The sequence below is a fragment of the Orycteropus afer genome, unplaced genomic scaffold (genome assembly GCF_000298275.1).
Source record: "Orycteropus afer afer isolate SDZICR_OR568_19922 unplaced genomic scaffold, OryAfe1.0 scaffold00068, whole genome shotgun sequence".
Taxonomy (NCBI): domain Eukaryota; kingdom Metazoa; phylum Chordata; class Mammalia; order Tubulidentata; family Orycteropodidae; genus Orycteropus; species Orycteropus afer.
Genome location: NW_006921655.1, coordinates 8765393 through 8790720, shown reverse-complemented (window position 1 = coordinate 8790720; position 25328 = coordinate 8765393). Strand labels below are relative to the sequence as shown.

The 25328-nt window shown below is 35.3% G+C and overlaps 1 protein-coding gene across 1 annotated transcript in view; it reads right to left on the bottom strand.

Moving 5' to 3' along the window:
* Positions 1-25328, bottom strand: part of DPH6 (diphthamine biosynthesis 6) — a 239484-nt gene that overhangs the window by 40090 nt on the left and 174066 nt on the right. Inside the window, exon 6 of the mRNA XM_007940474.2 lies at positions 4258-4319. Coding sequence (XP_007938665.1) covers positions 4258-4319 — 62 coding nt within the window. The remainder of the gene's footprint in view (positions 1-4257; positions 4320-25328) is intronic.

Below are 25328 nucleotides of genomic sequence, written 5' to 3'. Positions count from 1 at the left end.
GTGGAGACAGTCAGCAGTGCTTGGAATTAGAATATATTCTGGAGATGAAGCAGGTAAGACTTGTTCAAGGGCTAGAATATGATAGGGAAAGAAGTGTAACAATTTTGGATTTCATCCTGTAGGCAATGGGGACTCATTTAAAGTTTTGAAGTGAGTGACACAATTAGAGAATAATATATATATGAACAATTATCTTGAGGCAGTAAACAAATTAACTCTTTGGGAAATAAAATAGAAGGTAGAGGCAAATCTGAAGATGTCACTAATGCTTTAGGCTTGCTGTGACAGACACCTGAAACAAGGAGATGGCACAGAGCAATGGATACAAAAGCCACAATCAAGTTTGTAGAGATTTAGTTTTGTGGTGCCTTTGGGCACTGGAGCTTAGTGGAGAAATCAGAGTTAGAAAGATTTGGGAGTCATCAGAATTAAACCAATAATTAAAACCATGTGAGTGATTGAGATCATGCAGAAAAAGTCTGTAGGTGGACAAGAAAACGTAGACTAGGAACTGGCAAAAAAAGATGAAAATTGAGTGACCAGAAGCAAAGAAGAAAGCTTAGGAAAGAACAGAATCATGAACACCAACAGAAGTGTTTTAAGGAGGGAGGAATATTTATAACCATGACAAGTAAGGAGGAAAAGCTGTCTATTGGGTGTGGTATAATGAAGACTGAAGGTGATCTCAGAGCTGAAGCCATGTAGAGATGGAGGCGGAAGTCAGATTCCAGGTACATGAAGCATCTGCGACATGAAGAAGCACAGGTAAGGAATACAGATAAGACTATATATATATATACACACACACACACACACACACACACACACACACATATATATATATATATATTCAGTTTTGAAACAAAGAGAGTGAGCTAGACAGAGTCAGGGTGAAGGATCAGGATGTTTAGGTTGAGAGAACTTGGACATGTTTCAAAATTGATGTGAAATAGACAATAAATAGAGAGAAGCTGAAGATATTGGAAGGGGTGGGATGATAGTGAGGTCTCTGAAAATGCACGGAGGGATGAGATCTAGGGAAGAGGAGGGAGATTAGCCAGAGACATGAGAAAAGACACTTCTCCCATTGTTACAGAAAGCAAAAAGGTGTGGGCACATGTAAGTTTGTAGGTGTGGTGCTAGGGGAAGAAAGATGTAATGTATAATAGCTTCTATTTTCTCTAGGAAGAAGAAGAAAAGTCATCTACTCAAAGTGAGTAGAAGGTGAAGTGACTGGAGATAAAAGGAGAGCAGAGAAGGAATGAAATAGCCATAACAGAGAATAAAGAAAGACTTTTTAAGGGAAATATAAGATTGCCAGGCCATGTTGAGGAACTAAATGAGGTTGAATCTAGTGATTCCAGCATTTTTGTGATTAAGTGTCCTAAGATAATATCCACGTTAACTTATAACCAACATCCTGACAATCCCCAAAGTCCTACTTGCTTTTTCTACAAAGAATTTGCACATGCTTGATATTTGAACACCTCACTTCAAATTTCAGAGGCAGCTTAGAAGAAGCTTTTTTGTCAAAGTCACATTCCTTCATTTCCGAAGTTCTTTTTCTTCCACTTCTCATAAATTTAGTTTCATTCCTTATCTACATTATTTATTTTTTTTTATTTTATTGTGATTTGGGTGAAAATTTACAGAGCAAGTTCACTTTCCATACAGCTGTTCACATACACTTTGTCTCATGACATTGACCACAATGTACCACAATACAACATCTCCCCTCCTACTTCCTCCCGATAGTTACCTCTTCCCTATGTCCATCTCTCCATGCACTCCTGCCCCCTGAGCTGTCTCCCTGTGCATAAGCAGCCCTTCTTTCTCCCATGCTTGTTCTCTCCAAGGAGGGTATCTACCTCAGGTAAATAAATGTTCAATTCATATGCCTGTCTATTGTTTGGCTGGAAGCCACAGGTGTGGGTTCAATTCCAGACCTGAAGGGCAGCTAGGGGCCATAGTCTCAGTGGTTCCACTAGGTTCTATCGGACCAGCAAACCTGGTCTCCCCCCTTTTTTTTTCTCCAAATGATTTTGAGTTTTGTTCCACATTGTTCTCCCTCTCTATCAAGGATCTCCTACATAGATCCTCTTCCAAGTGGTTGACCGTAGTAGCCGGGCACCATCTAGTTCTTCTGGTCTCATAGTCATATAGGGTGCAGATCAGATGGTGTACCAGTTGCTAGGACTAATTGTTTCCATGAATTTTTGGTTTTCTTCATTCTTCTTTGCTCTGGACGTGGAGAGACCCATCGTTGCATCTAGATGGCAGCTTGCAAGCTTTTAAGACCCAATCACTACTCGTGAAAGTAGGAGGTGGAACAATATTTCATGTCGTATGTTATGCCAATTGAGCTTGATGTCCTCTGTGACTATGGTCCCAAGCCCACAGGTTCAACTACTTGGTCCCTCTGGGTAGCTGATTGTGATGAAGCAGTGACTAAAACCTTGCCCCTTTTCAGCTCCACTATACACCTGGGAATTCAGATCATACACATAAAGTAATAGGACCATTGTCTGCCAACCCTATACATGTTCTTGGGTACACTCCCCACTTCATAGACATACCTAATAGTTCAGCCTGTCCACCCATCTGTCCACCCATATACCCATGTTTGCCTTCACTGACAACGCCATACTATATGCGCAAAAGGGTTTGTTGTCATCTTTGTTGTCTGTACTTCCCACGTACCTCTCTATGTCTTTCTCTTCCTCAAAGTCACTATATTGATCACTCACATTTGGTACACTGCCCTTCTCTTCAACCAAATCAATACTTATCTCTATCTATCTAACAGTGTTCTCTCCCCTCCCTTCCCACCCCTGGTAACCAACAAAGAAAACGTCCTTCCATAGATAAATGTTTCCTTGACTTTTACAATAATGGACTAATACAGTATTTGTCCTTTACATTATTTTGATAGAAGCTAAATTTAGTTTGAAGGTAGTGACTATACGTGAACATAGATGTGATGGCAGCCAGAAAACAAAGAACTGGAGAGAAGTGGCCTAACAGAGGAACATGTAAAGCTGTTCCCATACTCATTGTCATCGAGTCAGATCCTACTCATAGCGACCCCTCCTTGGGTTTCTGAGGTGGTATCACTGTGGAAGTAGATTGCCTAATCTTCCTTCCGAGGATTGGCTGGTGGGTTTGAACCGCCAGCCCTCTGGTTAGCACTCAAATTCTATGCCACGAGAGCTCCTCCTTTACCCCATAGATATTCTTAAATGAATGACACCAAATGATCTAGAAACCAAATATAACTTGTCATAATTATATCATCATTTCATTTTTTTTTCTTTTTAATGTTAACTATCTGCCTAGCACATATTAGGTGCTTAATAATGCTTAATGAAAGAAGGAATTAATATTTCATGGCTTCCTAGACATTCGATATATATTGATAAATCATAATATAATCAATTAGAAACAACCCTGAAAGAAAATGTGAAGCCCATAAAGTTAGTGAGGACTGTAACTGCTAATAGTTTATATCATAGTGATGGTATTAACGATGCCTGGAGACAATGTTGATGAATTAAGAGTACCAGATGGGGAAATGATGACTTATTAGAGGAGGTGGGTTCTTTCATAGAAGTAGGGTGACTTCCTTTTTTCCATTTTTATTGTGGAATATTAAACTTTAATAATATATTAATCTAGTTCATAAGGCATCAGCATACTAATCATAACATTTGTCTTAAAAATCTAATTAAACACAATATCGTTTATAAAAAAGACTAACTGAAAATAACTGAATATTACTTTAATGTTTAGGCACATTCCAGATTTTGACATTGCTAAGGGTTAAGCATTGTAATTTGAATCTCTGGGATAGTCTCTTTACCATTCTGTAAATTAATTTTCTGATTGGTAAAAGAGAATTCATCTCTGAAGGAAGTTTTTCCATTCACATTTCTGGTGACAAAGCATCTGATCACAGAGACAACCAGATAGTACTTTTTTGATAGCATACAATGTCCATTTCAATAAAAGTAAAATTTCTGACAGAAAAATTTCCTTTTAGGTATAGCTCTTTTACCTTTATATTCAGTTTGAAAAGTTGGCAATAATTTTTATAATATAAAACATATTTTCATATCTATTGGAAGTTTAATTTTTTCATAAAAATGTATTATGAAATTGGCTGATTTTTGGTAAAATAAAGTTGATTTTATTATCATCATATTATTATCTTTTCCTTCTTTGGATCTCTATATTTTGAGAACTAGTGTAAATTCTTACCTCTAAGAGATAAGGCTCCATCTGATCCAAGGTTTTTCCAAGATGCTTATCTGGATCTAAACCTGCCAAGAAAGGTTAATTTTTTTAGAAACATCCCAGACTGGAAGTTTAAGGACACAGTCACCTCCTCTTTCCCCCTCCTTACCTAGGAAACCAGTGTGTGTATATTTTAATTTTCTTTGATCCAAAAATAACATGGACTTTGCTAATGACCCTTGGGTAACTGATTTTCTTGCTCCTGAAAAATAATATCCATTTCAACTGCACTGTGTTGACTCTCAGACACATTGTTTCAGTTCTCTTCTCTTTTTTGAATAATTATGATGATGATAATAATAATAATAATAAAACATCACTTCAAAGATATGAGATTTAAATCTTGGTTTTAAAATTATTATTATTTTACTAATGGACAACAGTGTAGATTTTCCAATTTCTCTGTGTCATCTAAACTTGAGACTTCTTACTTAGTAAGAGTAGAGATTATAAGAGTGATAGACTGTTAAGTCCATATAATTAATTCACTTAACAGCAACATACGGAAAACAAATAATTCCATTATCAATTAAATAACACTTATCTTTACTTTAAATTTCATTTGGATTACCATTTGTACAACAATGTGCTTTCTAGGTAAAGATAAGAGAGAGTTCTGAAAAATCATTATTGTGCCAATAGTATACGGATAATTTCTTGATAGTTATATTCAGTTGACCCAATAGTTCTTTATGTAGGTTATGAGGTAGAGGTAGACAAACTCTTTCTGCACACCAAGACTAATCACTCAGAGGAAAATCTGCTAAAGTCAACTAAGAAATGGATGAATTCAATTTTAGATATTTGCATTCATATATACATGAATTGGCGTAGCTTCATATATAGTTATTTTTGTTACTGGTTTAAACAATTCAGTTTATGAATGACACAAACTAAATAGTTTTCAGCTTCCAGTTGGCTGCCCTTTTTGGAAACATATTATATCAGAGTAATAAAAAGAAAGTGAAGATTCAGGGTTCTATTGTCACTGATACTAAAGTAGATCAAACCCTAGGCAAAAACTTAGACTAGCAGAGCTAGGTTGATTAAATGAGTCAGTGCCTTCTATGCCAATCTTATTCTCCTGTTATATTTACTAAAATTAAAATTTAAATGGACTGGGGGAACACGTACATGAACTATTTTTGACTCTGTCCAGTTATTTTATTCCTGTCAACCACTTTGGAATACAATTTTTAAAAATGAATAAATAAATCAAATACTTTAAAACAAACACCCATGTAATTATCTCCCAAATTTAACAAGCATGAACATATTGCCATATTTTCTGTAAGAAATAAAACACTACAGACACAATAGAATTCTACAACATATTGAACCTTAATCAATGTTTCTTCATATATGTATATATAAATAATTTTTCAAATTTATTAGCTATTGCCAAACTTCTCCACAAAAAAGTATTACAAACTTATGCTTCCACCCTAATGGAATTACAATTCTCATTTCACATAATGTGAAAATAATGTAATGCTGCCAGTTTTTCTTATCTTTGTCATTCCGTTAGTTACGTTGTTGCACGCTGTCAAGTTGGCTGACTCCTTGTGATCCCATGTACAACAGAATGAAACACTGCCTGATCCCGCATCATTCTCATAATCCTTGCTCTACTTGAGCCCACTGTTGCAGCCCCTTGTTAATCTGATACGTATGAAATTGTTTTGCATACTTGTTTTAATATCCATTTCTCTGATTACCAGTAGGAGGAAGCATTTTAAAAACATTTTCCCACCTATTCATTCAGGTTTTCATTTCTGTGAAATGATGATTAATAGCATTCGCCTAATTTAATGTTGAATTTTCTCTTTTTTTATGATTTGAAGTTCTCAATATGATATGAATAATAATCTTCATCAGTATTGTAAATAATCTTCCCTAATCATAGCGACCCCTCCTCGATTCCGAGATGGTATCACTACGGAAGTAGATCGCCCAGTCTTCCTTGGAGGAGTGGCTGGTGGATTTGAACTTCCACTCTTCTAGTTAGCAGTCAAATGTCTCAGGCACTACACCATCTGTCATCAGTGGTTTGTCTTTACACTCTTTTACAGGGGTTCAGGGGAGGTTGCGGGTCTTTAGATAAACATGTTATTAATTTTACAGTAGTTAGAATTATTTTTTTGATTTTTCTTAATAAACCCTTTCCTGTCCCAAGGTCATAATGTTAGTCTCTTATATTTTCTTTTCAAATTTTTAAAAATGTACTATTTATATTTAGATCTTAATCCACCTAGAATTTACTTTCAGTTATCGTGCATAATAGTGTTACAATTTTATTTCAGATTTACATATAATTAGGACTGTTTATGAAATCCCGTTCCTACTTAAGAATCTGCCACTTCTGCCAAAACAAAGTTTTCATACATCTGTAATGCTTGTGTTATGCTATCTACAACTTCTTTTCATATATTTTAGCATTTGTTCGTGTTAGTGATGTAGCCTTTGACTCATGGTGATCTTATGAATAATAAAAAGAAACGTTGCCTGGTCCTGTGCCATTTTCATGATTGTTGGTATGTTTGAACACACTGTTGTGGCTACTGTGTCACATTAACCCATGCCATTGAAGATTGTTCTCATTTTTGCTGTCCACTATACCAACCACTGTACTAAACATGTTTTAATCTACACCCTAGAGGTGGTTAGTTGGCAACAGAGGGGCTCTTACCACAATTTGTAACTCCAGAAGTTGCAATTTCTAGTGCTATAATTATTTTTATCTTTTATCTGTTGCTTAGATCAGGAACAGAAAGTGGGCTAGTTAACATAATGACTGTTACAAATGATTTTTCCTTGCAAAATTATTTTTTAAAGAAACACTTATAAAGTACTTACTACACCAAGACCTCGGAAGGAAGGTTGGGCAATCTACTTCCGTAGTGATACTGCCTCGGAAACCCAAGGAGGGGTCGCTATGAGTCGGGGCCGACTGGACGGTACATATCAACAACAACAACAACGTGTGCAAGATAGTATTATAAATGCTTTACAAATACTAATTGAATTCTCATAATAATCCACTGAGTGGATACTATCATTGCTGCTGTTTAACAGATGAATAAATTGACGCAGAGAGAGATTAATAGACTATTCAATGTCACCCACTCTTAAGAGCTAGAATCCAGATTCAAAATCAGGTAGTCTGTCTGTGGAGTCTATGCTTTCAACTATCATACTACATTCTTTCTTTTCTGGGTTGTTCAAATCTACTAAGATGTGTTTCCCAACATCTTTGCTAATAAACCAAAAACCAAAGCCACTGCCTTCAAGTCAATTCTGACTCACAGCAACCCGATAGGGCACAGTAGAACTGCCCTATAGGGTTTCCAAAGTTATAAATCTTTACAGAAGCAGACTACCTTATCTTTTCCCCACAGAGTGGCTGGTGGGTTCAAACTGTGAACCTTTTGGCTAGAAGCTGAATGCATTAACCACTGCACCACCAGAGCTTCTTACCTTTGCTAATACTGGATATTAAACCCATTGCTATTGAGTTGATCCTGCCTCATAGCAACCCTATAGGACAGAGTAGAACTGCCACATAGTTTCCAAGGCTGTAATCTTTAGGGAAGCAGACTGCCACATCTTCCTCCTGTGGAGCAGCTGGTGAGTTCAAACCTTTCTATCAGTAGCTCAGTGCTTAACCACTGCACTATCAGAGCTCTTCGTACTGTTCATTACTAAATTTAAGACTTTTGCAATTCTGACAGAGAGAAATTGATACTTATCTCACTGGTAGTTTTATTTTAAATTCTTTATGATTAAGGTTTACTCTTTATTAGCCAGAAATTTACAGTCATATTTGCAACTTATTTTCTGTGAACTGTTTGTATCTTTTGCCCATTTTTTCTAATAGATTATAATCATTTCTTTTCATTAATACAGAAACACTTCTAAACCAAGGCCAAGGCCATTATTGTTTGGTTTATCACATATGCTTTTTCTAGGGTTTGCCATTTGTTTTATGAATTTGCTTAGAGCAGCATATTTTATTGGTGACTGCTCTTCTACTCTTGATAGATTTTGCCAGATACTTGGTATATTGGAGTGTCATTAATGAGTCAGACTTTTCAATGTGTTTCCTCCCACTTTTCAATTTCATGACTTTCACTCTTACTTTTACCATTTCTTTTCTTCCTTCTGCTTTGTTTGTGCTTATTAAATAATTTATTTCTAGCTTTTTGATATAGATACTTCATTTACATATATATAATTTTTTAAATAAAAGAACTTAAGTATCACTTTAGAGGCATCTCAGATTTGAAAGGTGGCACATGTCATCCAATTTTCACTCTTTTGCCTTTTCCTGAGTCATATAGGGTTGAACTTGTACGTTTCAAAATATACTTATTTATTTTTACTACCTTTTTGTTGTTTCCTAATTTATTTGCATTGGTCAAAGGCTCAAGTCTTTAGAGTGACAATTCTTGGAAATTTGGTGAAGTTCCTTTGTGTCCTAGAATATACTCAACATTTATAAATGTACTATTTGTGTGTGAAATTAAACTATCTGGTAGCATAGTGGCTAAGACACTTGCCTGCTAACCAGACGGCTGGTGGTTCAAACCCACCAGCCACTCCTCGGAAGGAAGGTTGGGCAATCCTACTTCCGTAGTGATACTGCCTCGGAAACCCAAGGAGGGGTCGCTATGAGTCGGGGCCGACTCGACGGCACATAACAACAACAACAACAATACCTAACCACACAAAATCATGATCACATTTGTTAATTCTGCTATTCAAATCTTTTACAGTTTAAGCAATACGTTGTACTCATGAACCATCAGTTTTTAATTTAAAGTGGTAAAATCTGCCATTATAATTTTGGTTTTGATCATTTCTTCTCATTATTCTGTCAGTTTTACTTTAGATATTTAAGAGTTACGTTGCTATGTGTATACAAATTCATGTCCCTGAAACTTCTTGATGGAATTATTCTTATCATTTTATCAAAACATAGTGACCATTTCATCTTCATAAAGGACTTTGTCTTAAACAATGCCAGCTTTTTTTTTGTTTAGTAATTTTCTATTATGTATTCTCAAATTTTCCATGTACTTTTGTTTTAGATGTCTTTTGTAAATTATTCATATCGGATTTGTTTGTTTGATACAGTCTCCTAAATATAAGTAAATATACTTTTACATTTATTTTCATTACTTATTGGTCTGAACCTGTTTTTATCATCTTATTACTATCATAATACATTTTACAGCTTTTTCTTTTCTACTTCACACTGGATTGAAAAAGATTATTGTTTACTTTTTTTACTTTGCTGAATCGAAGCTGTAAGTTGAATTTCTATCCTTTCAGTAATCACTTGTAATTTTCTTAATACACTGAAAACCCTAATTTTCAAGTCTAAATATATTAAGCATCTTTAGTCCCCTTCTGACCAAAAGTGAGCATGTTTTAACCAGCCACTAAAGAAGGTCCACCATGTTGCTACTATTGTGTAAAATTTTAATTCTATTATTTTCAGAAAAAAAAAAATGCATACCAACATATCTTACAATGCCTGTTATTGGCTGCTATGAGTTGGAATTGACTCCACGACAATGTGTTTTGCTTTTGTCTCCTTACCAATGTTTCTCATTTGTTGTTCCTGGAAATAACCTTTTACTGACTAAGTCCATGCTTTATTCTTTCCCTTAAGATCTATGAGTGGTAAACTCCTAGTTTTTATATATCTGGAATTATCTTTAATTCACTCTCACCATTCACAATATTTAGTTGTAATATATTATTTCTTTTCACCAGTAGTTACCACATAAGGAATTTTTATTTTCTGTATTGTATACTGTATATCTAGTACTCATATGTCAGTATGTTGTATTATAGTGGCTTGTGTACTAGAAGCTATGCCACCAGTATTTCAAATACTAGCTGGGTCATCCATGGTTGACAGGTCAGCAAAGCTTTCAGAGTAAGAGAGACTAGGAAGAAAGACTTGGTGATCACTGAAAATCAGCCAATGAAATCTCTATGGATCACAACAGAATACTGTTGATATAGTGCTGGAAGACGAGCCCATTCAGTTGGAAGGCACTGAAAATATAGTAAATACTATAGAAAATATAGTAGCCACAACTATGGATTTGATCTAACCAACTATCATAAAGATGGTGCAGGACTGAGCAATGTTTTATTATTTTGCACATGGGGTTACCATGAGTCAGAGCTGACTTGATGGCAACTAACAACAAAAACTGTACATATATCAATTCACCTGTGACATTACACAATTTTAATACATGTACATATGTATTTTTATTTATTCTGTATAGCATCTAAAACACACTTTAAATCCAAAGCCTTATGCCTTTCTTTAAATGTAGAAAAATTTCAGCCATTGTATCTTTGAATATTGTTCTTCTGTCTTCTGTTATTTTCTTTCTGGAATATATATTACATAAATATTCCAATTTCTCAGTCTATCCTCCATATTTCCTAACTGCTCTCTCAATTTTTCTTTTTTTCCTCTCTTTGTTGCCTTTTGGGTGAATTACTTTCCACTTCACCAATTCCCTTTTTGATCTGGCTCATCTAGAGTTTATTCCAGGAGCTCTGGTAGCATAGTGCCTAAGGCACTTGACTGCTAACCAGAAGGCTGGTAGTTCAAACCCACCAGCCACTCCTCGGAAGGAAGGATGGGCAATCTACTTCTGTAGTGATACCGCCTCGGAAACCCAAGGAGGGGTCCCTATGAGTTGGGTCTGATTCAATGGCACATAACAACAACAGAGTTTATTCTGACCACCAATTTTTTTTAATGACCATATGTTTCATTTCCAAATTTCTAATAAGTTATTTTTTGCATCACCCTGCTATTTTAGTTTGGTGATTTTTTTTTTTCTTTCTGATTTGGTTGCTTCCTAAAAAATTGGATGTTATGTTTTTCTTTATGTCTCATAGTCTCACGTTCTTTCTTAGGTGGAGCACTTTTAGTGTCTCTTTCCCCATAGGAGAATTTTACAATTGCCTTTACCTGTTCCTGATTCCTGTATTACAGGTCCACAGCTTTAGTGTTGCTTACTGTTCTAGTTCATAGAGATGTTTGCAATGCTTTCTAACACAGCTATTTATTTCAATTTTTTCCCTCATATATTCCTCTACCATTGCTATGGGTTTGGGATAGAAGTTTGGAAAATTTAAAGCATGCATATACAAGTCATTTTTAAGCCTTCCAATTCCTTGATTCTCATATATGTTGTCACACAACATATTCATATCATACTCAGCACTCGGCAACTAGGATACATATCATTAAAATAATTTTAAAAGTCTTTCATGATTGAATCTAAGAATTCATGTTTACATTTTAAGTAAAGTTGTGGAAGTAAATAGATGCCTGTATAAAAAGCATGAAGGAGAACCTAAGAGCATTTGGTTTTACAAAGTCAGGTAACAGAAGATCAAACTGGTGGTCCTTCCACTTTTCCTGCAGTCTTTTAATTTGTCTTAGATTCATCAGGCCCCACTTCTAAACTGGTGAAATATAGAAAATAGCTCTTATTTCTCATTTCAGAGATGACTGCATTTCTGTGGTGGATAAAGGAATTTAACTTGTCTTTAGATAGGAAAGTAAGCAAAATATGTAAATATAAGCCACATTGGATATAATTTTTCCACACACATCTCCAATCATCACATAGGTATACTGTGGTAAACATAAGCTGTTCATTGAAATATTTTTCTCTATTCTTAAAAATATTTTCAACTTAATAATTCCTGGGCTAAGCAATGAAACTTCTATGAAGCTGGAATAATGGAAGTAAGTCAAAATTTAAAATATTAAGGCATATTTTAAAATAGTTCCCTGAAACACACAATAGACCATTTCACTACAGTAGAAATTTATTTTAAAACTATAAAGTAGTTAAAATAAAAGCACCACATTTCTTTTCTCTCAGAGTTAATAATGAAATAAACTGCATGTGTGGGATTTTATAGGTTTGGTAATGGGGTCTGCTCCAAGTTTAGTGAGGGTGGTATAAGCTATTATGATTCATGGGTCTGATGCTTTAAACATTTCACATAAAGCAGACTGATCAGTAACAACATTTCACATACACAAAACAACAGATGATGTCAACAGATATATATAACCAAGAGAATGGCATTACCTGAGAAATAAACAACTTTGTAACATTTTAAATCTATCATAGGTTTTATTTGATGATTTAGGTAGGCTTCTTTGGCATGAATAATGACTTAGGAGTTCTTATATAACAATAGGATACTATTTAAATAGACTATAATTCTCTTCCCAAAAACGCCCAAGTTTTAATAGTTAAACTCCTTGTCTAGAGTCAATGCAATAGCCTACATGTTCTTCTGAAGGCACCTTTCAGCTTTAAATGAACACAATATAGAGTATATTCTTACGTCCAGTTAAGATGTTCTGCTGTACTTGATTACAGTGACTATTCAGGTCCTTTTCTCGATGCCTTGCTAGTTACTCTGTCCAAATACAGTACGTTTTTGTTTCAATTTTCCTGTTCATTAGAAAGTGACAAGTCACTGGGGACCTTATGATCACTGTCATATGACATGCATTTAAGATTGTTTTTATAAAATATTTTATTGGATAAGATCTGAGGCCCCTTGCAATTCCAGCCACTGCCCTTGAGACAGCAATGGCCTAATGTCGTCTTGATCTCTGACATCTCTTCTAAATCTTCAGAGATTATTATACATGAGATGATATTAGGGATGTAGTAGGAAAATGATTCATCCTACACTAGAATATATTTGGATACAGAACTTTTCCTGAGCAACTTTTGAATGCTAAGAATATTGATGATTCCATAAACATTAAACAACATGCAAATGAAAACTCTTTTTAAGTTATTTTTATAAATATACTGAATAATTGAATATTTAATCGAATAATTGAATTCTTACACTTCCACATATTTTTTTGCACAAGTTACCTCATTAGAAACAAATTGATATTGTATGTACAGCCTTTATAATATTTACTTACATTTCTCTTAATGGAACAAGACAATTATTAAAATAATTTAAAAATAAAGGTCTGGAAAAATATATCACTTTAACATGAAAAAAATGTCAGCTATTCAATAATTATGAAGTTCTAACATTTTAGTCTTTTGATGTAATGTATTTTGATTTTGGTATTTTCTAATAATGCACTGAAAAGTCTGACATCCGTGATCCTTTATAATTGAGAATAGAAGGTCAAGATCAGATTAACAGGAATATATCTATTGTTGGACTTATGATTTTTTAATTTTTATGCTTTACAGGGTTCATAGAGAAACATTTAAAATAACGAGATATGCTTGAGTTAAAATTTAATATAAACCTTAGATAACAAAAATAACTTCTTATTTTAACTTACTTGTTTTACCAACAAGATTCCACTTACATTTCCAAGCACACTAAAGAATGATACTAATATACCAATATATTTGCTCCCAAATGATTCTATTACACAGAACCATTTTAAAGTATGAGAATATATAACAATACCTCAGTAATTTTAAATCCATCTTATACATTCATTCTATTTTCAATTTTTTAAACAGTAGTCATTTAACGGGAAAATGCAGCCACTCCAATATGCACAATTTCTTTCTTTAAATAAGCCTCAGTGTCTAGATTCAATACAATTTCAGCATAATTTGAAAATCTCCCTCCTAATCTTTGTAATGTCATCATTCTCATTTTATTTTATATAAAAGTGCATTACATTAAAGTCCTTCAAGGGGCTATGAAAAGGCTATGAAAAAGTCACAATGGCTCATGGGCTTTTTGAATGCAATTCAACTCTATCTAAAAGCTTTAATTTATCCTAGACCTTGAAAAAGATGTTTCTTTTTTAGCTTCATTCAATTTAGGTGTCTCTTTTCCAGTGAAGCCTGGGTCATGAATGGACATAAATTGTGCTATACCAAAACCCTAATCGTCAGTTCAATTTACCTCCTGAACCAGTCAGCTGTGGAATATGAGTCTCAATGGTATCTATCTGCCCTATGAAAATCTTTATAATCACTGACATGGTTACATTTATTGATGTTGATATAAATATCAACATTAAGTAACATCAATATTAATAAAGAAGATGATTATAATCCATAGGACTCAGAACAATGTTATATTTAGAGTAAATTCAAATACTTGTATAAATTACTTTAAGTTACTAACAAGTTCTTCTCCAAAGTGCAGAAAAAAATTTACTGTAAACCCTGACAACTATCTGTATCTTATAGATATTCCTTGATGGAAGCCGAGTGGATGAATAAACCCACAAGACCTAGGCACTGGATAACTCCAAGCAGAATTAAGAAATTAATTAGGAAGAAGAACCATAATTTGCAGATCTGACATGTATTACTTTACTTGCATGTATCAATGGGAAGCAATTACAATTCAATTAAAATATTCAATTTTATTACTTTACTGACTGACCTTGAAGTTAATGCCTGTTTTATTTAATTGCATCATCTATGAATAAATGTTAACTCTACAATGTTATGCCCCATTATTTTCAACGCATTTTTCAACTTCTCAAATGAATTATATCAGTCAGCATATTAGCTAACTATGATGAAAGCAAGTGGAAGTTTCTTTTTTCAGACAGACTAATATATGATGAATGAAATATCACAAAATGTTTGATAAGGCTAATATTTTTAACAAAGTCAAGAAAAATGAATAATTACATCAACTTTTGTAACTTAGATTTTTACTGTAAAATCAGTAGGTAATATTAGAAAAGGTATAATCACTCTGAGAAGCAATTTCTAGTCTGCCTATAATTCTTCATAAACCCACTGCAGACATAAATGGAGTATCCCATTTATCTTCACAAGAGAAAAACAAAAGACAAAAATAAAAACCACTAAAAACACTCTGATAATCATCTATAAGTAACAGTCTCACTAGCCACTGGAACGCAGTGATACTGTTTTAAACACTCAAATGGTTTCATTGATAAATGTAACTTTTATTTGTTCCTAGACTTAAGTTAAGCTCACCAGTGTTGTATAATTTTAGCATTTTATAATGAGATGGCAAAATCTGTGTTAAAAGGAATAACAAATTAAGAAAGAATAGCGTAGTGCCTAAGGCACTTGACTGCTAACCAGAAGGCTGATGGTTCAAATCCACCAGCCACTACTCGGAAGGAAGATGGCACAATCTACTTCTGTAGTGATACTGCCTCGGAAACCCAAGGAGGGGTCACTATGAGTCGGGTCCGACTCCACGGCACATAACAACAACAAAAGTAGCATAGTGCCTAAGGCATTTGACTGCTAACCAGAAGGCTTGTGGTTCAAACCCACCAGTCACTCCTCGGAAGGAAGATGGGACAATCTACTTCCGTAGTGATACTGCCTCGGAAACCCAAGGAGGGGTCGCTATGAGTCGTCTGACTCGACAGCACATAACAACAACAACAAAGTAAAAACATGCTCACATAGTTGAAGTGACTATCTGGTGAACTTATTTCAAGTTCCAGAGTTTCCATATTTACATTTAGACCAGCAATGCTCACCCATATTAGAGACTGAATTAGGACTTGTCTTAGAATGTAGCTTCTAAAATCTTGAAACTGGTTATTTTACTTTGACTGTAAGTAATATTTAGTAGACTCAGATACTTTCTGAATTCACTTTTAATATCTATGGCATCCATGAAATGCATGACCAATAAATCATACCAAGTATAATTAAGCAATTAATGATAATCAATACCTGCTGGTGATAGCTATATGGTTTCTTTTCTATCTTTAAAAATGCTACACAGTTTTAAATATAGAGAAGAAATAAAAAGTGAAAGATGCTTGAAAAACAAAGGTAATTTTTTAAAAGGAGGATTTAAAATGTTTATTTAGAAAAATCTTTTTTAATCTTTAGTGTTGGTTTTTAATATGATGAGTACTGGAAAGAAACGCAGTAAGAGTACAGAGCATTTGAAGAAGTGAAAGTCGAGACTAAAAAAAAATGGACAAAGGCTATATTCTGCAGGACGTGTGCTCTATTTTACTGAGTTTATACTTGAAAGTAAGGTCACAGAGCAGAGAGAGAAATTCTAAGCTGAGGAATGACAAGATCCAAGTTGTCTTTTAGAAATATTACTCTAGTTGGAGTCTACCTCCTTGGAAGAGAACAAGATTGAAGGTAGGAAGGTGAATAAAGAAATGAATAAATAGTCCAGATGAGAGATGATGTATGAGACAAGGAAATGGGGTAGAATGAAGAGAACAGATTTGAACACAGCGTGTTGTGGACAGGATTATAGGACTTGCTTATAAATTGAATGTGGAGCATGTAAGAAAGGCAAAAGGCAGAGATGATTTTCAGAATTTTGGCTTGGGTAAATTAAAAGATGGTGGTACCATGTACTTCAGATGTAGAACACCTGAACAGAAGAAAGTCTGGGAAGAAAAATAAAGGGTGAATTCAATTTTAGACATGTGTGAGGTTCCTGTGAATCACTGAGAAGATATATCCAATTGGCAGTTAGGCATATTGGGTTAGAGTCCAGCAAAGAGGTCTAGACTGCAGATACTAATACAGAAATAGAAGCCATGAGATGAAATCACTTAAGAAGAATATGTAAAGTGAGAAGAGAAAATACAGAAGTACTGAGAAACATCAAATTTTAATGGACACTGTAATCAGAACGAGCTGTCCAAAATGCAAATCTGATCGGACCACTTTTCTATTTTAAAATCTTTCAATCATATTTCTGGGCAAGATAAGCACAGACATCTAATTTTCTCCTTTTCTTCCATTCCCTTAAGTTTGGACTTAAGGCATTTGGCTGCTAACCAGAAGGTCAGTGGTTCAAACCCACCAGCTGCTCTGTGGGAGGAAGATGAGGCAATCTACTTCTGTAAAGATTTACAGCCTTGGAAACCCTATAGGGGTTGCTATGAGTCACAATCGACTCAATGGCCGTGAATTTTTATTCCAAACTACACTGAAAAGTTTACTGAAGTAAAGGAAGAAGAAAACACCGGGATTAAAAGTGGGAAAGAATACTATTCACATACCCACACATCAATTAAATTCTGCTAGAGTGAAGATAGAATAATATTCAAAGGAGATGCTGTACTATGACTGTTCTCCTGTGAAAGAATAATTAGCTAGCAAAGGAAATACAGGGAGAACTCTGATTCCAGCTCACACTTTTGATCTGTGAGAACTAAAAGTAAGAGTGAGATGTAATTCCTCTAATTGCACAGGAAATCACTCTTAAGTTCTTATGTACTTATTCTGACTCCCTTTATTCACTTCCTTTTCTTCTTCCCCACATTTCATTCCATTTATGGCTCTCTTGTTCTCATTCTTGGAATCCTCTTCATGTTTCTGTTTCTATTTATTTATTTATTTTTTGGTTGACTTATTTGCATTACCTTGTTATAACACTAGAACTTGCTCACAAAGTTCTGTTCACCTATTTGGACACATTTCAATCTTTCCTAATCAGTTTGTGCATCTGATTATCCAAAAGCCAAAGTTAGCTGATTTTCAAGTTCAGCACATTTTGGGCAACTTACTCCTTTGGTGCATTCCTGGCTTTAACACTGACCCATGTAGACCACGATGGATTCCTCACCCAGTTGTTCCTAGACCAAACCTTACAGACTCTGTGGGGGAAACATGGCATTTGCACTTCTCAACTTGTTGACCTTGCATTATGACATGCAACCCCTCACCTGGTTCATATATAAGTTTAAACTGACCCTGGCCTATGTACATTTATGCAAATTTGACTTGCATTTTTTAATACTAATATTGCCATGGAGTCGGATCCAACTCATAGTGACCCCTTCTTGGATTTCTGAGGCAGTATCACTACAGAAGTAGATTGCCCAACCTTCCTTCTGAGGAGTGACTGGTGGGTTTGAACCACCAGCCTTCTGGTTAGCAGTCAAGTGCAAACCACTTGTGTCACCCAGGGACCTTTAGACAGGCCTAACTATTTTTATTGAGGTGGCTTTTGAAATACAGAGAGACTGAATCATTATTATTGTGAAAATTACGCTCAGTGATTGGTAAGTTCTAAAAACATATGATGATTGACACATTAACCAATACAATAGTACTTATCAGAAAGAATCTGTCAGAGGGCAATATTACAAACTTTGTAACATATCCTTGCTTCAAGTAGCTTTTATACATAAATGTTGATTACTCAGTTAAGATTAGAACACCTGATTTCCTAGCCATGCCACATATGGAATAATATTGGTATTAAAAGACTAAACCAAACTCACTGCCATCGAGTCATTTCCAACTCATAGCAACCCCTCCTTGGGTTTCCGAGATGGTATTTCTATAGTAGTACACATAAATATCTTATTGGACTGTATATTCATTAAATAATCTCACTACTAAGTAGATAAATAGTAAAATATTTTGTGGATTTACCTTTTCAGAAGGAGTTTTCAGTTAATTATTACATATTATCATGAAAGCTATTTGAGTGTATAATGCCTGACACAGCTGTAAATATTATTACAGAGTTATCTTTTGTAATCAACACCAAACCTATTGTCATCAAGTCGATTCTGACTCATAGCGACCGACCCTATAAGACAGAGTAGGACTGCCCCATTCGGTTTCCAAAACTGTAAATATCCACAAAAGCAGACTGACTCATCTTTTTCCAGCAGAGTGGCTGGTGGGTTCAAACTGCCAATCTTCAGGCTAGCAGCTGAATGCTTTAACGACTGTACCACCAGAGCTCTTTATTTTTGCCAACACTGACTATTAAACCCATTGCTGTTGAGTTGATTCTGATTCATAGCAACCCTACATGACAGAGCAGAACTGCCCCATAGGATTTCCAAGGCTATAAAACTTTATAGAAGCAGACTGCCTCATCTTTCTCCTGTGGAATGGATGGTGGGTTTGAACTGCTGACCTATTGGTTAGCAGTTGAGTGCTTTAACCACTATACCACCAGAGCTCCTTCTCTTTTGTAATAACATGGGTTAAAGTAGGATATTATTTTATTTATTTGTGAATATGGCACTTTATGTATTTTTATTTTTTACTTTTAAAGAGTAGAAGGATTTGGAGTCATTGGTTAAGATATTGTTGTTGTTGTGTGCCATCGAGTCGGACCCGACTCATAGCGACCCCTCCTTGGGTTTCTGAGGCAGTATCACTACGGAAGTAGATTGCCCCATCTTCCTTCTGAGGAGTGGCTGGTGGGTTTGAACCGCCAGCCTTCTGGTTAGCAGTCAAATGCCTTAGCCACTATGCTATCAGAGGTTAAGATATAGGTAGAAAGAAAATTTTAGCATTATAATGTGGTATTTCTTGGAAGGTAATGGATATATATCTACAAAGTAGCTTTGGAATGAACCAGAATTCAATCTATTCCAAGAACATATGCATACCAGCATAGGCCTAACCTATTTTTTGAAGAATATGCCCTACCAAAAGAAAGAAAAGATATGCCAACAATAAAATTAACAAAGTCAGAATTTTTTTCAGACCAGCAAATGACTACCCTAACTCAGAGATGGTGGCTGTGTGAACAGTAACATTTGTCCTTGAAATTTTAGATTTTATCATATATATTCAGATTTAATATTTAAACCTTGATTTTTTTCTTATATTGAAAATATTAAACAGGTAATTTATAACCCATTTTAGAAATTTAAAGTCTTAGCTTTTGATGTTTTAATACTTGAGTTCTAAGTTTAAGAATTCTATGTTAAAGTACTTTGTATAAAGGTAAAAATATATTTTAATCACAATTAACTATACCTGAAAGTACAGTACAAAAAAAGCAAAAACAAAAAAACGTTGCTCCCAACTCATAGTGACCTTATAGGACAGAGAGAACAATCCCATAGGGCTTTCAAGGATGTAATGTTTACAAAGCAGACTGCCACATCTTTCTCCCACAGAGCAGCTGGTAGGTTTGAACTGCTGACCTTTTGATTAGCAGCTGAGTGGTTAACTACTGCACCACTAGGGCTCCTTGAAAGAATATTAAGTAACCTTTTTTTTTAAGTAAAATAATTATTTGTACAAAGTTCAGGTATAAACAATGTTAACTACAGAATACCAAAACCCAAACCAAACTCAATGCCATGAAGTCGATTCTGACTCATAGCAAACCCCATTGGATTTCCAAGGCAGTAAATCTTTACGGAAGTAGACTGCCTAGTCTTCCTTCTGCAGAGTGGCTGGTGGGTTTGAACCACCAACCTTCTAATTAGCAGTCAAATGCCTTAGACACTACAGCAAGAAGGAATAATGCAAATTGATTTTAACCTTTACTGTTCAAGATTCTTTTCTAGGAAGGCTACTGCAATAAATGACTTTAATTATGTCCATTATTAGCCAAATGAATGATGGAGGAGAACAGTAAGTAGAAGCAATAATTAATATACTTTATCTTGGTTTATTTGGGCAGTTATAAAACATGAAACAGATTAATGTAACATACAGGAATTACCATAGGTGAGTTTGCATAGGAGTTGAACTTGCCAGTTGGGAAGGCTGCACAATTAAAGCTCATGTTCTAATTAGTATGAGCATCTCTTCTTAATTCACCCCCCCAAAAAATGTGAATTTAAAAAGTGTATGTTGAAAGACTGAAGGAAAAACTAAACAAAATTTTAGCAGTCCACCAAGAGGCAAATAAACAATTTTAAAATCATCTAGGCTCCTTGGAAGACAGATAAAGACATTGGCTATGAGAGACATATACATTGTGCACTATTTGAATGGTCAAAAGAGAAGAAAAAAAATCTGTAGGTGGTTAAAAAAAAAACTAGAAAATAATTCTAAGGAGACATTTATAGACAGGTTGAATGTATCCAGGAACATCTTCTAAAAATTAAGGGTTTTTTTTTTTTTTTTTTTTTTCCCTTTTCCCCCTATTTTTTTGTTTCTTCCCAACTAACCCCTTTTTTTTTTTTTTTTTCTGAATCAAATTCCAAAAGCATTGTCAAAGAAGGGGGAATCTGAAAAATAAAAAGATCAAAGATGAAGACTAAACAGCCAACATGAGTGGCTTGAGTAACTACTGAGCTTCTCCTCTGCAGACAATGAGGGCAGCACGTAAGATGATGAGAAATAGCATGGATGTTTAATTTAGCTTTATTTTGCATCGACCTTTGCTGTAAGGTATAGTGGGGAAACGACTATTCCAAGGGCACTTTCTGAGGAAATCAGTGGGACAGTAGCACAGAGCAATCTCCTAGGAGGAAATAATACAGCAACTTGAGAAATTCCACAGCAATAAATTACCATGACCAGATGGTATTCATCTGAGAGCTTCAGAAGGAAATAAAGTGTGAAATGGCTGAGGTACAGATGAGGGTATGCAATGTATCCAGAAAACCAGCGACTGTTTCCAAATATTGCGATTTTGCTAATATGAAGCTTTTCTTTAGGAAAGAAAAAAAAAGATTTATAGAATTACAGACCAGAGGTTCTCTTGGTGATAATGCGGAAACTGATTGAGTCTAATTAAGAATAGCTTCCTTCAACATCAGAATAAGGTTAACCTGTGAAGGTCAAATCACCCACTGAGTCTATAAAGAGAACACTGTTCTCTCCATCCTATTAAACTTATCTGGAAATGTCAATAAAATACTAGATAGAAGTAAACCAGTAAATGTAATTTATTTGAGGATTACATGAGGCTTTTAACAAGGTCACATGAGACCACTGGGGAAAATAAATAAGCATAGTCTTTGGGAGGAGAGGCCACAAGAGAAACTTTTGTCATTAACTGTAAAACTTGCTAAGTAATGAAAAAAAAGTTTCAGGGACAATTTCTCGTTTCTTCCATAAAACTGGGTTATTTTTTCCAGAAGTACAGATCACCTTGAAATTTAAAATAATTAATAATAATATCACTGTGGGCAAAATGAAGAGTAACAGTAGAGGAGGAAAATGAACTTCCAAATCAAGAAGGAAACAAGAGACAGACGATGGCAAAGTAAACATATAATAAATTTTTACCAATCAAATGGAACCTGAAAGCCACAACTGAGTGTTAATTTCTCATCACTGTGCTCTGTGTAAGCATCAGCATTTCATGAAAACTAACAAGTGACAAAGTAGTGAGACTGATCTTTACATATTTGAATAAAGGTTGTCTCCTTGAAAGCGGTCACTATTGGAGGCTATATACTTATTGCAGTAGCGTATCCAGTCCTTGATCTAATAATGTCTAAAATTTTCTGTACAGAATTACAGACAGTGACATATTACCCAAATTTTTGAGAGTGGAGCCAGAAACCATTAGAGAAGGATTTTGCACTCCCTAAAAAACAACTTCAGTAGACAGCCAGACAAACTCTATGACTTCCCATTATTTCTACTATTACAGCACAGGGGAGTAGTATTGTACAGGGAAAGAGCAAGGGGCATGTGGCATAGACTTGAGAAAATTCAGTGATTGGGAACATAAAAGGGCCTGGGGCAACCGATTTTCTGATACCAAACCAAAACTTGTTTCACTATATATTGACCATTGCACTTTTACAACTGTCTGATGTCATGGAAAGTATTAGCAGCCTTTCAAATCTTTTGTACTGCTATAAAAATCTCCATTCTCCTTGGCCCAGTAATCTTCTACCTTCTCTTCAGACTAAATACATGTTGTTGTTAGGTGTCACTGAGTTAGTTTTAACTCACAGCGACCCTAAGTACAACTGAATGAAACACTGCCTGGTCCTGTGCCATCCTCATAATCATCGCTATGATTGAGTCTGTCATTGCAGTCACTGTGTCAATCCATCTCGTGGAGGGTCTTCACCTTTTCTGCTGACCCTTTACTTCACCAAGCATAAAATCCTTCTCCAGAGACTGGTCCCTTCTGATACCTGCCAATTCTCACTTCTAAGAAGCATTCCAGCTGTACTTCCTCCAAGACAGATCTGTTTGTTTTTCTAGCAGTCCATGGTACATTCAATATTCTGGGCCAACACCACAATTCAAATACATCAATTCTTCCTTGATTTTCCTTATTCACTGTCTACCTCTTGCATGCATATGAGGCCACTGAAAATACATGCCTTAGGTCAGGCGCATCTTAGTCTTCAAAGAGACATCTTTGCTCTAAAACACTTTAAAGATGTCTTTTGCAGCAAATATGCCCAATGTGATAGGTCATTTAATTTCTTGACTGTTGCTGCCATAGGCAATGATTGTGGATACAAGTAACATGAAATCCTTGACAACTTCAATTTTTTTCTCCATTTATCATGATGCTGCTTATTGGTCCAATTGCAAGGATTTTTGTTTTCTTTATGGTGAGGTGTAACCCATACTGAAAGCTGTTGTCTGTGATTTTCATCAGTAAGTGCTTCAAGTCTTCATTTTCAGCAAGCAAGGCTCTGTCATCTGCATATGACAGGTTTTTTTTTTAAGTCTTCCTCCACTCCTGATGCCATGTTCTTCTTCATATAGCCCAGCTTCTCAGATTATTTACTCAGCATACAGACTAAGTATGATGAAAAGATACAACTGTGATGGCACATCTTTCCTGATGTTAAACCACATAGTATCCTCTTGTTTTGTTTGAACAACTGTATCTTGGTCTATGTACAAGTCCTCACGGGCACAATTAAGTGTTCTAGAATTTCCATTCTTCACGTTATCCATAATTTATGATGATTTACAAAGTCGAATGCTTTTGCATAGTCAATGAAACACAGGTAAACATTTTTTCTGGTATTCTCTGCTTTCATCCAAGATCCATCTTACATTAGTAATGAAACCCCTCATTCCTCGCCTTCTGCTGAATCTGGCTTGAATTTCTGGTAGTCCCCAGCTGATGTACTGCTGCAACTGTTTGAGAATTATCTTCAGCAAAATCTTTCTTGCGGGTGAGATTAATGATATTGTTCGATACTTTTACATTGTGTTGAATGGCCTTTCTTTGAAAATATGGATCTTTTCCAATATTTTGGCACAAATGAGTGAGTGCCTCTAGCACTGCATCCATTTGTTGAAACACTAGAATGGATATTCAATCGATTCCTAGAGCCTTGTTCTTCATCAGTTCCTTCAGTGCAGGTTGGATTTCTTCCTTCAGTACCATCAGTTCTCAATCATATGCTACCTCCTGAAATGGTTGAATGATGACCAAGTCTTTTTGGTACTGTGACTCTGTGTATTCCTTCCATCTTCCTTTGATGATTCCAGCATCATCCAATATTTTGCCCAAACAGTCCTTCAATATTGGAACTTGAGGCTTGAATTTTTTCTTCATTTCTTTCAGCTTGAAAAATGCCACACTTGTTCTTCCCCTTTGCTTTTCAAACTGGTCTTTGCATATTTCATTAAAATACTTTATTTCTCCTCTCAAACTGCCCTTTGAGATCTTCTTTTCAGCTCTTTTACTTCATCATTTCTTCCATTCACTTTAACTACTCTATACTCAAGAGCAAGTTTCAGAGTTTCTTCTGACATTCATTTTGGTCTTCTCTTCCTTTCCTGTCTTTTCAGTGATGTTTTACATTCTTCATGTATGACGTCCTTGATGTCATCCCATAAATTTTCTGATGTTCGGTCACTGATGTTCAATGCATCAAATCTATTCTTCAGATGGCCTCTATATTCAGGTGGGATATACTCAAAGTCAAATATTGGCTCTTGTGGACTTAGTTTCCTTCAGCTTATGCTTAAACTTGTATAGGAGCAATTGATAGTCTATTACAAAGCTGGCCCCTGGCCTTGTTCTGCCTGATGATATGGAGCTTCTCCATCATCTCTTTCTACAGATGTAGTCAATTTCATGCCTGTATTCCATCTGGTAAGGGCCATGTGTATAGTCACCATTTATGTTGTTAAAAAAAGATATATGCAGAAAAAAAAAAAAAAAAGCAGATTGGCTATTTTGGATATTTAAAGAGACAGTACTCTTGCAGATTCCTGTGGTGGTAGGACTTAAGAATTAACCTAAAAATCACCCGGCTAGCCAGGGACTGCACGGACTGTGCACGGAGGCTGGGGAACAAACGGAGAAGGTGAAGAGAAAGGTGGGCTGAGCTG